This window comes from Haliotis asinina, chromosome 4 (assembly GCF_037392515.1).
Source record: "Haliotis asinina isolate JCU_RB_2024 chromosome 4, JCU_Hal_asi_v2, whole genome shotgun sequence".
Taxonomy (NCBI): domain Eukaryota; kingdom Metazoa; phylum Mollusca; class Gastropoda; order Lepetellida; family Haliotidae; genus Haliotis; species Haliotis asinina.
In genome coordinates, this window is record NC_090283.1 from 10127621 (window position 1) to 10138961 (window position 11341).

The following is an 11341-nucleotide window of genomic DNA, read 5'->3' on the forward strand; positions in this document are numbered from 1 at the left end:
GTGGGTGAAGGACAAAACATGGTTTAAGCATACAGTGATGTTGCACAACTGCACACATTCAGCTACCATGAACCAAACGTGTCAGTTGATTGTTAGCAACACAGTAACCCATAGTCAACAAGTGTTTGATTTCATGTTCATTGTCAGTCAGATAATCAGGACTGGTTGCACTCCTGAATTTATAGTTTATGTTCTTGAAGTCCTTCTAGTTTGTTTCACATTTCACAAGCGAATGGCAACTGGGTTCCCGGTGTGTTTGTTGTTGAACTTCTTTTCCTTCCTCCTGGTAAGTCGGTAGTGTACAAGCACTGCACAACACAAGAAGAAACCTGCAGAAACAAACAAGACCAAACTGATCATTAAGAATGTGTGAAGCGTCAACTCGCTTTGCACGAACTATTAATCTGTATCAGATATCAAATACTGCAAGTCAGTGGATCTAGGTGTTGACATAGAAAGAAACCCGATCCTACATTTATAAGCCAGTGGTCAATGATGGGAACATCACAACAATCTCTGTGCACTGAGCAACGTATTCATACACTGGCCCAAAAAAGAAACGCATAGGTGAAAATCCAATGTTATGAGAGATGATTTATTAACTTAAATTGCACAAAAAGTAATGGAACTTGAGCAATGATAATTCACACGGGTATTAACAAATGTGTGTCAAGACATATACAATCATTCACAGTGGTATTAAGCGTCTCTATTTTCCATGGCATAGTGAGAAAGTCAGTATCAGTTGTGACCACCACGGGCATTAATCACTGCTCTGCATCGCCTGGGCATTGACTGTATAAGACGTCGTATCCGCTTTTGTGGGATTCTTCTCCACTCATCTCGCAACGCATTCACCAACTGTAGACGTGTCTGTGGCTGCGGCTGTCGACGTCGTAACCGTTTACCCAATTGGTCCCATAAATGTTCAATTGGGTTCAAATCCGGCGATTTTGAGGGCCATGGAAGAACTGTAATGTTGTTGTTGGCAAGGAAATCCGTGGTAATGCGTGCTGTGTGCGGTCTTGCATTGTCGTGCTGGAAAATTTCCCTTCTAGCGTCAATTGTATAAACAACATGACGGTTCAGAATTTCACCCCGGTAGCGTACAGCATTGAGATTCCCTTGCACATGCACCAACTGTGTCCTGCCTTTCATAGATATGCCTCCCCACATCATTACACCTGCACCACCGTGTCTGTTGACCTCACGAACGCACTGTCGAGCATATCTCTCATTTCGACGTCTGTAAACACGCATCCTTCCATCATGTCTGTACAGCAGAAAACGTGACTCATCGCTGAACCAGATCCTCCTCCAATTCAAGAGGTTCCATGCCCGAACGTTCCTGCACCACTGAAGACGTGCACGACGGTGATGGGGATGCAGAACAGGTCCTGCATGAGGTCGCATAGGTCGAATTCCATGCTCTCTTAGGCGATTCCTGATGGTTTGTGGAGAGACTCTACGCAGCCCAGGAACGTGATCAGCGGTATACGTAGCAGTGACGGCCCGATTACGCAGATGAAGCACCCGGATGTAGCGGTCTTGTGCTGGAGTTGTCACCCTTGGTCTCCCACTCCTTGGACGGTCTCTGGTCGAGTTGTGTTGCGTGTATCGTTGCCAGAGACGGGAAATCGTGCTCTGCCTCACATTCAGACGTCTGGCAACTGATGACTGACTTTGCCCAGCTTCCAGACGTCCAATGGCTCTATTTCTGTTTTCTTCATTTAACCTTGGCATTTTTCGCGTCGCATAGAAAGAAATTCGAAGAATGAATCGCAACAGGACCTGTCCCCTTTTATAGCCATCATAATCAAGATTGAGATCCTGCATTTGCACGTTCATAATGCTTTCAGATTTTCCCACGTGCAGATTATACAAAGCGTTTTCAAGGTGCTGTGGTGTGGCGAATAATCACCAGAGGTTGTGTTTGTTTGTCTGTTTTGGTTGTATTGACTATAAAAACACTTAATATTTACATTAATTGTCATTCCATTCCATATTTTCCGAAAAAATCTACTTTAAAAATGAGATTTCAGCTATGCGTTTCTTTTTTGGGTCAGTGTATTACTGTGAACAGTCACGTGTTCAGAGAATATAGCGGTGAATAACACAGTGACACAGGACTTAGTCGGTCAATGCATGACTTAGGGTCTGGCGGTTAAAGCGTCCCTTCGTCAAGCCGAATATATGGGTTCGATTCCCCACAAGGATACAATGCGTGAATCCCATTTCTCTGTTGTATTAGGACTAAACTTCTCGGATGTGCCCTCTCTCTTTCTCACACACACACACACACACACACACACACACACACACACACACACACACACACACACACACACACACACACACACACACACACACACACACGAAGTTCTTAGACAGTATATCATTGTACGTACTGAACATGATCCTTCCGGCGCCTATGTACAGTATTTCGTGGCAGCCGATAGCTGTTTTCAGTTGTGACGTCAGGAGCGCACTCGCCAGTTGAACACAAATCTGGAATAGAAAGCAACAGATAAGAACGGAGCAGGTCGATTCTGAAGAAAAGACACAGTTAAAGACAGAGCAGACATTCCAACTGAAGCTTTATGTTTCTATTTCGCCTTTGAATCACACCCTCTTAGTGTAAATTTCTGTTCTTCACAACGACCATAGCACAACGCCTGTTGTCGTGTTAACGTCGTAGTTACGACAACCCAAGTATTGACAACCACGGGGATCGAGCCCTAAACGTTGACAACAAAGCAGCTAGAATGACCAGGGCATCCTTTCACAAAGTCTTTTCCCACAGAAGTTATTCCTGTCATACCTTCCTCAGAACCCCTGTTCTACTACCACCATACTTCTCGGGTCTCATAAAATCCCCTAGCGGCAAAAACTCGCACCACGAATTTATCTCCCTTCTTTCTATCCAATCAGAACAGGCGTTAGATCCAACTTGACTAATACAAGTAAATGTGGGGCCACAAATATCCACTTGTGTTTTGTGACAAAGAAGACATTTAATGGCAAATTTGTCCGTTGTGGTCCGTTGCCAACGAGGGCGATGGAGACGTCATTACATGACTAAGTTCTGTCTGGAAAACAACATTTTTTCATCGCGCTGGTGAAGAGGCTCTAGTTTTCCCGAAACATACGGAGTGAGTGAGTATAGTTCTACGACGCACTCAGCAATATTCCAGCTATATGGCGGCACCCAATAAATAATCGAGTCTGGACCACACAGTCCAGTGATCAACAACATGAGCATCGATCGGCGCAATTGGGAACCGATGACATGTGTCAACCAAGTCAGCGAGCCTGACCACCCGATTCCGTTAGTCGCATCTTACGTCAAGCATAATCGCCTTTTGTGGCAAGCATGGGTTGCTGAAGGCCTATTCTACCCCGTGACCTTCACGCGTCCGAAACATACTGAAATTACCGAGGCCTTACAAACGCTCACTTTTGAAACAACGTCACTGATTGTATAAATTAATCTGATTCCAACCAATCATGAATCCCGAATCCTCGCACCATGAAACGGCCATATTAGAACAGAGGTTCGTAGGTGGATATAAGTAACCTCTGTGGGAAGAGAAAGCCTTTCGCAAAGCACTAAGGTAATCGTAAGTCACTAAGGTAACGTTAGTGCAGTGTTAAAGAATGGGAGTTAAGGTTAACACGACGTCTGTCTGTAAATAATCATGTAAAGTCCTGGACCTAGGTTTTCGAAGTTCTCTTAGCGGTAAGATAGTCGTAAGTGCCATACAGTAACATTAACTTACCACTATCAACTCGCTAAGAGTTTCGAAAATCTAGGAACTTGGACCAGACAATTCGGTGATCAACCGCATGAGCACAGGCCTGCGCAACCGGCATATGATAACATGTATCAAGAATGTCAGGGAACTCACACATACGGGTATGTTCATACAGTTAGACCATGAATTTGCAAACACACATGCCATATATCTACATATGCAGTTTTCATGCCTCGATTTCCTACGAAACGCAAATGTACATCACATCTCCCTTTTAGGCATGGTGTTGCTGATTAGCTTCTGTAAATATGCAACTATGGCCCCGTCATAATATTGCCGATAATATCGTGACGTACTCTAACTCTTTTAGTCAAGTCAGTTGTTGGCATCTATAGTCTGTTTTTCATATTGTCCTGTCATGTATGGTTAAAATGTTTTTAATTTCAGTACTAGTTTTAAAATATCTATATGTGATAGTCTAGTTGTTTCATTGTCCTTCCTTAACACATGTTTATAATTTAATTTTGATCCTTATAAATCTATGACTTGTTTTAGTAACGATATGGCTGGAATATTGTCGATGTGACTTAAAATCTTAACTCACTCACTTACTCACTCAATTTCAGTCAGATATTCTGGATTTCATGATGCTTGCAGAGAGAAAAATATATAAATAACATACCCCAACCATACCCGATAAAATCACAGACAAATCGCACAATACAGCCACTGAAACGGTACGTTTTTTTCTGCATAGCTGACTCACTCTTTCCGCAATAGAGTCTGAACTCTATGTCACTTTGGAGAAAAATATATATTTGACATTGATCACATTTTCACAAGTATCCCGCCATTCAGTCATACACGATGAAACAAAGCAGTGAAAAACACTACACGTTCTATCTGGACTGTTCACATCAGATCAACCGGAAACAGCGAAAAGTGTATTCAAATGTCTGTTGACAAGCAACATCTTCAAAATTTGTTCATTTTTGTCGGTTCTTGAGTTTCGTATTTGTGGTATTCAAAACCAAACAATTGCGTTCTGCCTGAATACCATTTAGAATACCATTTTTCAGTATGTAAGCAATTTCCAAATGTATCTAGTGGTATTTTAACAGGTGTTTTTAAACTTTTGAATGACCCCAAACTCCCCCCCGAGCTTAGAGACGTAGAGGTACGTTCGCTGACTGGTTGCTGTTTAATGCCACACTCAGCAATGTTCCAGGTATATGGTGGCTCTCTGTAAATACTCCAGATAATCCAGTGATCAACAGTATGAACATCGATTTGCGATTCTGGTATAGGCTGATATGTGCAAACCAAGTAAGCAAGCATGACTATTGATCACAGTCACGTTAGTCGCCTCTTACGGCAAGCAAGGGTTGCTGAAGACCAGTTGTAACCGAGATCTTCACGGGTAGAGCACCAGAGATGGTATTCGTTAGATACTGGTGCCTAGTAAGAAGATGGTGTTGTAGACTCACGTGGCTGGTGATGAGCAGGCCGTAGTTGACGCTGTAGTATTTCTGACCATACAGGGAGACTATCAGAGACGGCATGAGGGCCAAGAACCCCGAGTATGACCCGTTTAAGAGACACAGCCAAATCATCAGCATCACTTTCCCGCCATATTCACACAAAGTGAAGGTCGCTCCTGCTGTTCCAAACACCCCGATGACAATGGTGAGTGATTCCTGTGTGAGAGTCATTAAGTGATTATCAACAATCATTCATTATAATATTCCAACACTATCACGGGGGATGACACCATAAAACGGCTGTTCACACACGCACACACACGCCATATATGACTACTTATTCAATTTTTTTCGGGAGAGGTCAGGTAACCTGAAGAAAAGGAATGGGTCTTTCTCCCCATAACTGCTCAATTGCTCCATGAATTTGTATTGGTTTTGCTAAAAGAACATATAATGTAACCATACTCAACACTTCCACGGACGCTATCTGACCCAAAATGCAGTGGTTAGTCTATGATTAGCCTCGTTTCAGGGGGAACGTTTGGGTTCTAACACAAAGATGCACATTTTATGTTATTATGTTGTCTTAATATACACGCATTGGAAGCACTAACAGGATTTCTAATTTTTGAAGAAAGATGCATCTCCATTTTTTTTAACGAAAAATGCATAAACAAACTTACAAGCGTACTGAGGAAAGAGAAATCTCCTAAAAGAAGTATGCTTTGAACGAAACTTCAACAACAAGAAAGAACGCGAAACGTCCATTTCAAGATATTCTAAAATTGAAAGGGCCACTGAAACGTGTATACGAACAAAATTACATGGGAAACTAAATGAGGAAAGAAACAAGTCCATGAGAAGATATATTTGTGTGAAATACACTTGAAACAAATTCATTAGCTAAGAATAAAACTAAATGACTATCACCAAGTGCATGGACAAACGAAAAAAACTTGGAACAATACGAAATGAAGAAACAAGCACGCCTTTGTCCTTCCCCACCCACAACAATTCGAGGACATGTCGTGCCAATATAACTCTTTATATAAATGTTGACGTCTTTGAGAATAACATTTTTGATCTTGTCAGTACATTGTATCTCTCTGACAGGCTTCCATCTTTTACGGTTTAAAATAAATCCGTTTATACAACTGTGGTAAAGTTTCGTTTGGTCCCCTAGACGTACCCTGAAGCCAATCTTGTCCCCCACGGCTCCCCAGAACGGTCGTCCGAGAGCATTAAAGGCCGATCCGACAGAACCAGCCAGAGCCAGAAAGTGGTCATCTTTGATGAAGGTCTGGGAAAATGTCTGAAACAAAGTAAAGTGATAATGCAAAGGTACATAAATGAGTGAGTGAGCTTAGTTTTAAGCCGCTTCTAGCAATAATCCAGTAACATCACGGCCAGGGACACCAGCAGTGGGCCTCAGGATCATATACGTGACAACTCATCAGATGGGTTTGGCAGCTTTATTTCTGGGAGATTGCAGGACTTCTTGCACCTTTAGTTACTGCTACCCTCTCAGTTCTTGTTTTTCTTCATCATTTAGTTTATGGAAAGTGACGACAGATCGTTGACACATATATGGCAACTGAGCAGAGAGAGGTTTGGCGGCAGTAGGTCTTACCTTGTAAAAGGTGCTCACAAGGATAATACCGAGGATCACACAACTCTGGATTACCCACAGCAGGTAGAAAAGTTTCGACCGTAGAACCTGAAGTGGAGTGAAACTACCGTCGTCATTTTCAGAGGAACTGGCGGAATTTGGCCTGTTGGAAGTAATCATAGAATTGTACATCTCACAGTTCTTCCTGATTTGAACAAAATCGGGGAAAATGACACAATACGTGCAAACGTCACGTGACTATACAATGCATAGTATGTATATGCATGTGCATGAATACTTGACGATGACTTTGTTGTATGATCATCGGCGTGTTCACTTGAACAATTCACATGCATGTCCTTGATGGATGACGCGTGGTTTTGGGAATGTTCACTGTTTTGCAAGTACCGTCCTCATTAGAAAGTGTTTCTTTGTTTCTTGCTTAAGGTCAAACTCAATTTTCAGCTATATGGCGGTTTCAGGATCAGACAATCCAATGATCAAGAACAGGGGCGTCGATCTAGCCAATAAGGCGATATGTTTCAACCAATTCAGCGATCGAGACCACCCTTTTCCGTTTGTCGCGTCTTAAGATACCTTGGTTGCTGAAGACCAATTCTCATCCGGATCTGCACGGATAGGTTGAGATCTGCAAGGGTACGTTGCGGGTTCGATTCCCCACAAGGGTACAATGTGTGAAGCAAATATTGCTAGATTATTGCTAAACGCGATATGAAACCACTCTCACTCAGTCACTCACGGCTCGTAAAACATGGTTTTGATAAGGGTTCGTCTAAAGCATGTAGTCTGAATTTTTGACACGCACACCAAAAGACATAATTGTTTTCAAGGAATACAAATTTGGTTCTCATTACTTGTTTGTCATTGCGTCAACTTGCTTGGGCTTTTCATCTTGATTCGTGTCTTCATCGTGGCTCTTGTTGACTTCCTTTTCTGAATTTCTTTCCTTTATGGTATACAACCAATAAATATATTAATGTTTGTTTGTTTGTTTAATAAGCAGCATTTTAGACATAAGACAGCGGTCTATGAATAATCAGGTCTGGACCAGGAAATCCTGTGATCAACATCATGAGCATTTATCTACGCAACTGGGATACCATGGCATGTGTCAACCAAATCACAGAGTATGACCACCCGTTCCGTTAGTCGCCTCTTACGACAAACACGGGTTGTCGAAGACCAATTCTAACCCGGATGTTAACCGGTCATAATTTAATGAAAGCCATTCAATCAACCGTTGACCCGCGTCATGAAACCGACACGGCCGACAGAGTAATGGAAGAAGCTTCCCCATTTGCACACTCTGAAATCAAGGCAGCTCGTCCTTCCAAAGGGGATATGCTAATAGGATCCTATTACCTGTGTGGGCGTGTCCGTGGGCTTGTCAGTAGGCGTAGACATGAGGAACACGACAGCGAAGAGCTGCGTGATTGTACAAACCCCGCCTAGTAGAAGGAAACAGTCGGGTACCCTGTCTAGAAGTGACGTCTGCGTGAAGAACCTAGATAATATTAAGACATATTACTAGCATTAATATGTATTCCTACGTATGTGTAAGATATTCAGAACAGCACAACCACCTTCAAAACTTCAGATTATACAGTTATACTCCATTGTCACTTCCTGCATTCATAGACCCGTGAAGGTCCCGGGGTAGAACAGGCCTTCAGCAACCCATGCTTGCCATAAAAGGCGACTATGCTTGTCGTAAGAGGCGACTAACGGGATCGGGTGGTCAGGCGCGCTGACTTGGTTGACACATGTCATCGGTTCCCAATTGATCGATGCTCACGTTGTTGATCACTGGATTGTCTGGTACAGACGATTATTTACAGACCGCCGCCATATAGCTGGAATATTGCTGTGTGCGGCGTAAAACTAAACTCACTCACTCGTGCATTCGCAAATGTTTTAAACAGTATTTTTAACATCATTGGATTGACAGCAAACATGGAATGGATCAGCATGCATGCAAAGTGTTCAGACTTTGGAGAATAACACTATCAGTAACAGCAAATGAATCATGTAATATAACATGAAGTTGGTCTGATGTTGAACATTACGTTGCAGACTGATCCAGTCCAATCCAGATATAAGCAGTTCCACTGTTCAAAGAAGCCTAGAGGTAAAGACGTTCGCTTGTCAAGCCAGATTCTCACATGGGTGCAATAAGTGAAGACAATTTCGGGAGTCTCTCGCTAACAGTGACGTGAAACATCTCTCTCTCTCTCTCTCTCTCTCTCTCTCTCTCTCTCTCTCTCTCTCTCTCTCTCTCTCTCTCTCTCTCTCTCTCTCTCTCTCTCTCTCTCTCTCTCTCTCTCTCTCTCTCTCTCTCATGCCGATTGGTGATCAATACACTTACAAATCATCTTTGATTGTTTCATCAGGTGAGAGGTTGTCAGGGTTGATGAATGCCGTGACAACCTGGTTGAATACGATGGTTCCAACACCGACACCAGACAGGATGATCCCTGTCACCAGACCAGACCTGCCTGGAAACCACTGCAATATAGAGGTGAATGTGTAATACGTGGACGAAAGGTCCCGGTGTAGAACAGTCCTCGAAAAATAATCATATTAACATATGATGTCATTGATCTCTTTGATGAAAAATGCCATAACCTGGATGAGAAAGAGCATGTGTTGGGCAACCAAAGCCATTACAATGAACTTCTGTGGACAATGCACGTGGGAAGTCCATATCTGTTGTTACATGAAACTGCTAGAATATTTCTACAATTATCAAAGCATAAATCACTCACTCATACTCGATTCAAACTCGTGAGTCCCTGACCCAGTTGTTCAACTGACCTTGAGTGCAGTTTTCATTGCTCCAGGGTACGCCATACAGATCCCTGCGCCGTACATGGCGCCATAGGTCAAGGCCGAAAGGAGGAGAGAATGCTGCAATGCGAGGTACGTGAGGAACAAACTGGAACTGGAAGAATACAATTGATACAATTCAATACAATACAGTATATTCCGTAAGCAGGTGTATTTAGAGGTCTCTATATACCGCATAAGGCAAGGCACACATCCAACAGCAGTGCACTCTCCATTTTAGACGTTTTCATCACCGTCTCTCTGTACCGCATACGCTCATAGCTCTGTCAACGGAGGACGTAGTTAGGATGGATTCCTTGAGAGTTACAGTACCACTCTTTCATGTCCTAAACGCCCATCATTTTGAATTAATCTGTACATTGAAGGTAAGGGCTGCAACTGTTCTGAACTCGGTGGAAGAGTCCATGAAAGATTCGTGGTGTCCCAGCATGCCCCCAAAAACCACCCACTGACCCAATAACACCCTACATAGATCTGAAGAAGTGGAGCATCACGTTTTAAGTCAAGACATAAGTAAGACACGTTTTAAGTCAAGACATAAGTAAGACACGTAAGTCAAGATATGTCAGTCAGTTTCATAAGGATGGTATATAAGCCTCTCTCTCTATCTATCTCTCTCTCTTTCTCTCTCCCCCCCCCCCCCTCTCTCTCTCTCTCTCTCCGTAAACTGTGTAGATTGTATTACCTGAAAATAAGGCCACCAATGAGAGTGCTGAATTTTGGAGGAAGCATCTGCTCTGCCCAGCCTAATACGGGCATAAGAAAACCAAAGGTTACATATTTGGCTGTGGGGATCCATATTGTTTCCGAGTAAGTCACATTTGTAGATGAACTCCGTGCCCGGATGTACGACGTCACATAGGGGTTTATATTGCCTGGAAAGAAGGGAGGTAATAACTACAAAGAAGTGAGCCACCTTTTATTATCACAGATACCTCTTGGCATTTAACAAGTAAATATGCAGGACATCGTAAGATCGCAACATGAGTGAACAACGAGAGTGAAACGTTCATCAGATAGTTTCACATTCTTGACGCCAAGGCTGTATTTGACAGTGGTCTGGTGATTTCAGGACTTAATGTCAATACTTCCATCTGCGATAATGTGACCTAATGATACAATATGAGGAGGTTTGTTCAAAATCATCTTACCAAAGATGTTTCCGGTACCGATGGTAAAGTGTATCAGGAACCCGCCAATAACCGTCAGCACTCCACGAATGGGCAAAGTCCTGGTGTTCTCCATTTTTTGGTAATCCAGTCTGAAAATCTGACATAACGAAGTCCTTCGTGCTAGTAGATATCGGTGATCGGTCATTGCTCCAAACGTTTATGAAGTTCCAGAACAGTGAAAAATCATAACAGATAATATTCTAGTCACTTTGGCGCAGGGTGTATCGGGGATGTCTGTATATTCCATGGGGTATGTAAGCTGAATATATATAGTTTGAACTCGTCAACAATACCAATATCTGTAAAAACCATTGTACCAAATGGAGTCAGGCAATATGTTGATCACGAGATTATCTGGTCGCTGTTATTGCCATCTTTGAGCAACAAATGTTCAGACTAAAATCGGAGAGCGGAAAGTAGAGGGTTCTATCCCCGATCGCGTCACGCCAAAAGACG

At 42.7% G+C, this 11341-nt stretch overlaps 1 protein-coding gene across 1 annotated transcript; it reads right to left on the bottom strand.

The window, feature by feature from the left end:
• On the bottom strand, positions 1–10958 carry LOC137280754 (oxalate:formate antiporter-like). The gene is made up of 11 exons (XM_067811972.1): positions 10865–10958; positions 10399–10588; positions 9681–9807; positions 9232–9371; positions 8229–8370; positions 7741–7812; positions 6867–7037; positions 6426–6548; positions 5243–5452; positions 2409–2508; positions 1–329 (listed from the first exon to the last, which is right to left on the bottom strand). Exons 1-11 carry the CDS (start codon positions 10956–10958, stop codon positions 223–225), a joined length of 1476 nt encoding a protein of 491 aa, XP_067668073.1. The 3' UTR covers positions 1–222.
• Between the last annotated feature and the right edge of the window lie 383 nt (positions 10959–11341).

What these genes read in the sequence shown, in the direction of transcription:
- LOC137280754 (XM_067811972.1), bottom strand. Translation starts at nt 10,958, where the DNA reads ATGGAGAACACCAGGACTTTGCCCATTCGTGGAGTGCTGACGGTTATT. An exon ending in TTGTGAGCACCTTTTACAAG is followed by an intron (nt 6,549 to 6,866) that starts GTAAGACCTACT and finishes ACTTTGTTTCAG; the next exon opens with ACATTTTCCCAGACCTTCAT. An exon ending in GCCTGCTCATCACCAGCCAC is followed by an intron (nt 2,509 to 5,242) that starts GTGAGTCTACAA and finishes TTTCTATTCCAG; the next exon opens with ATTTGTGTTCAACTGGCGAG.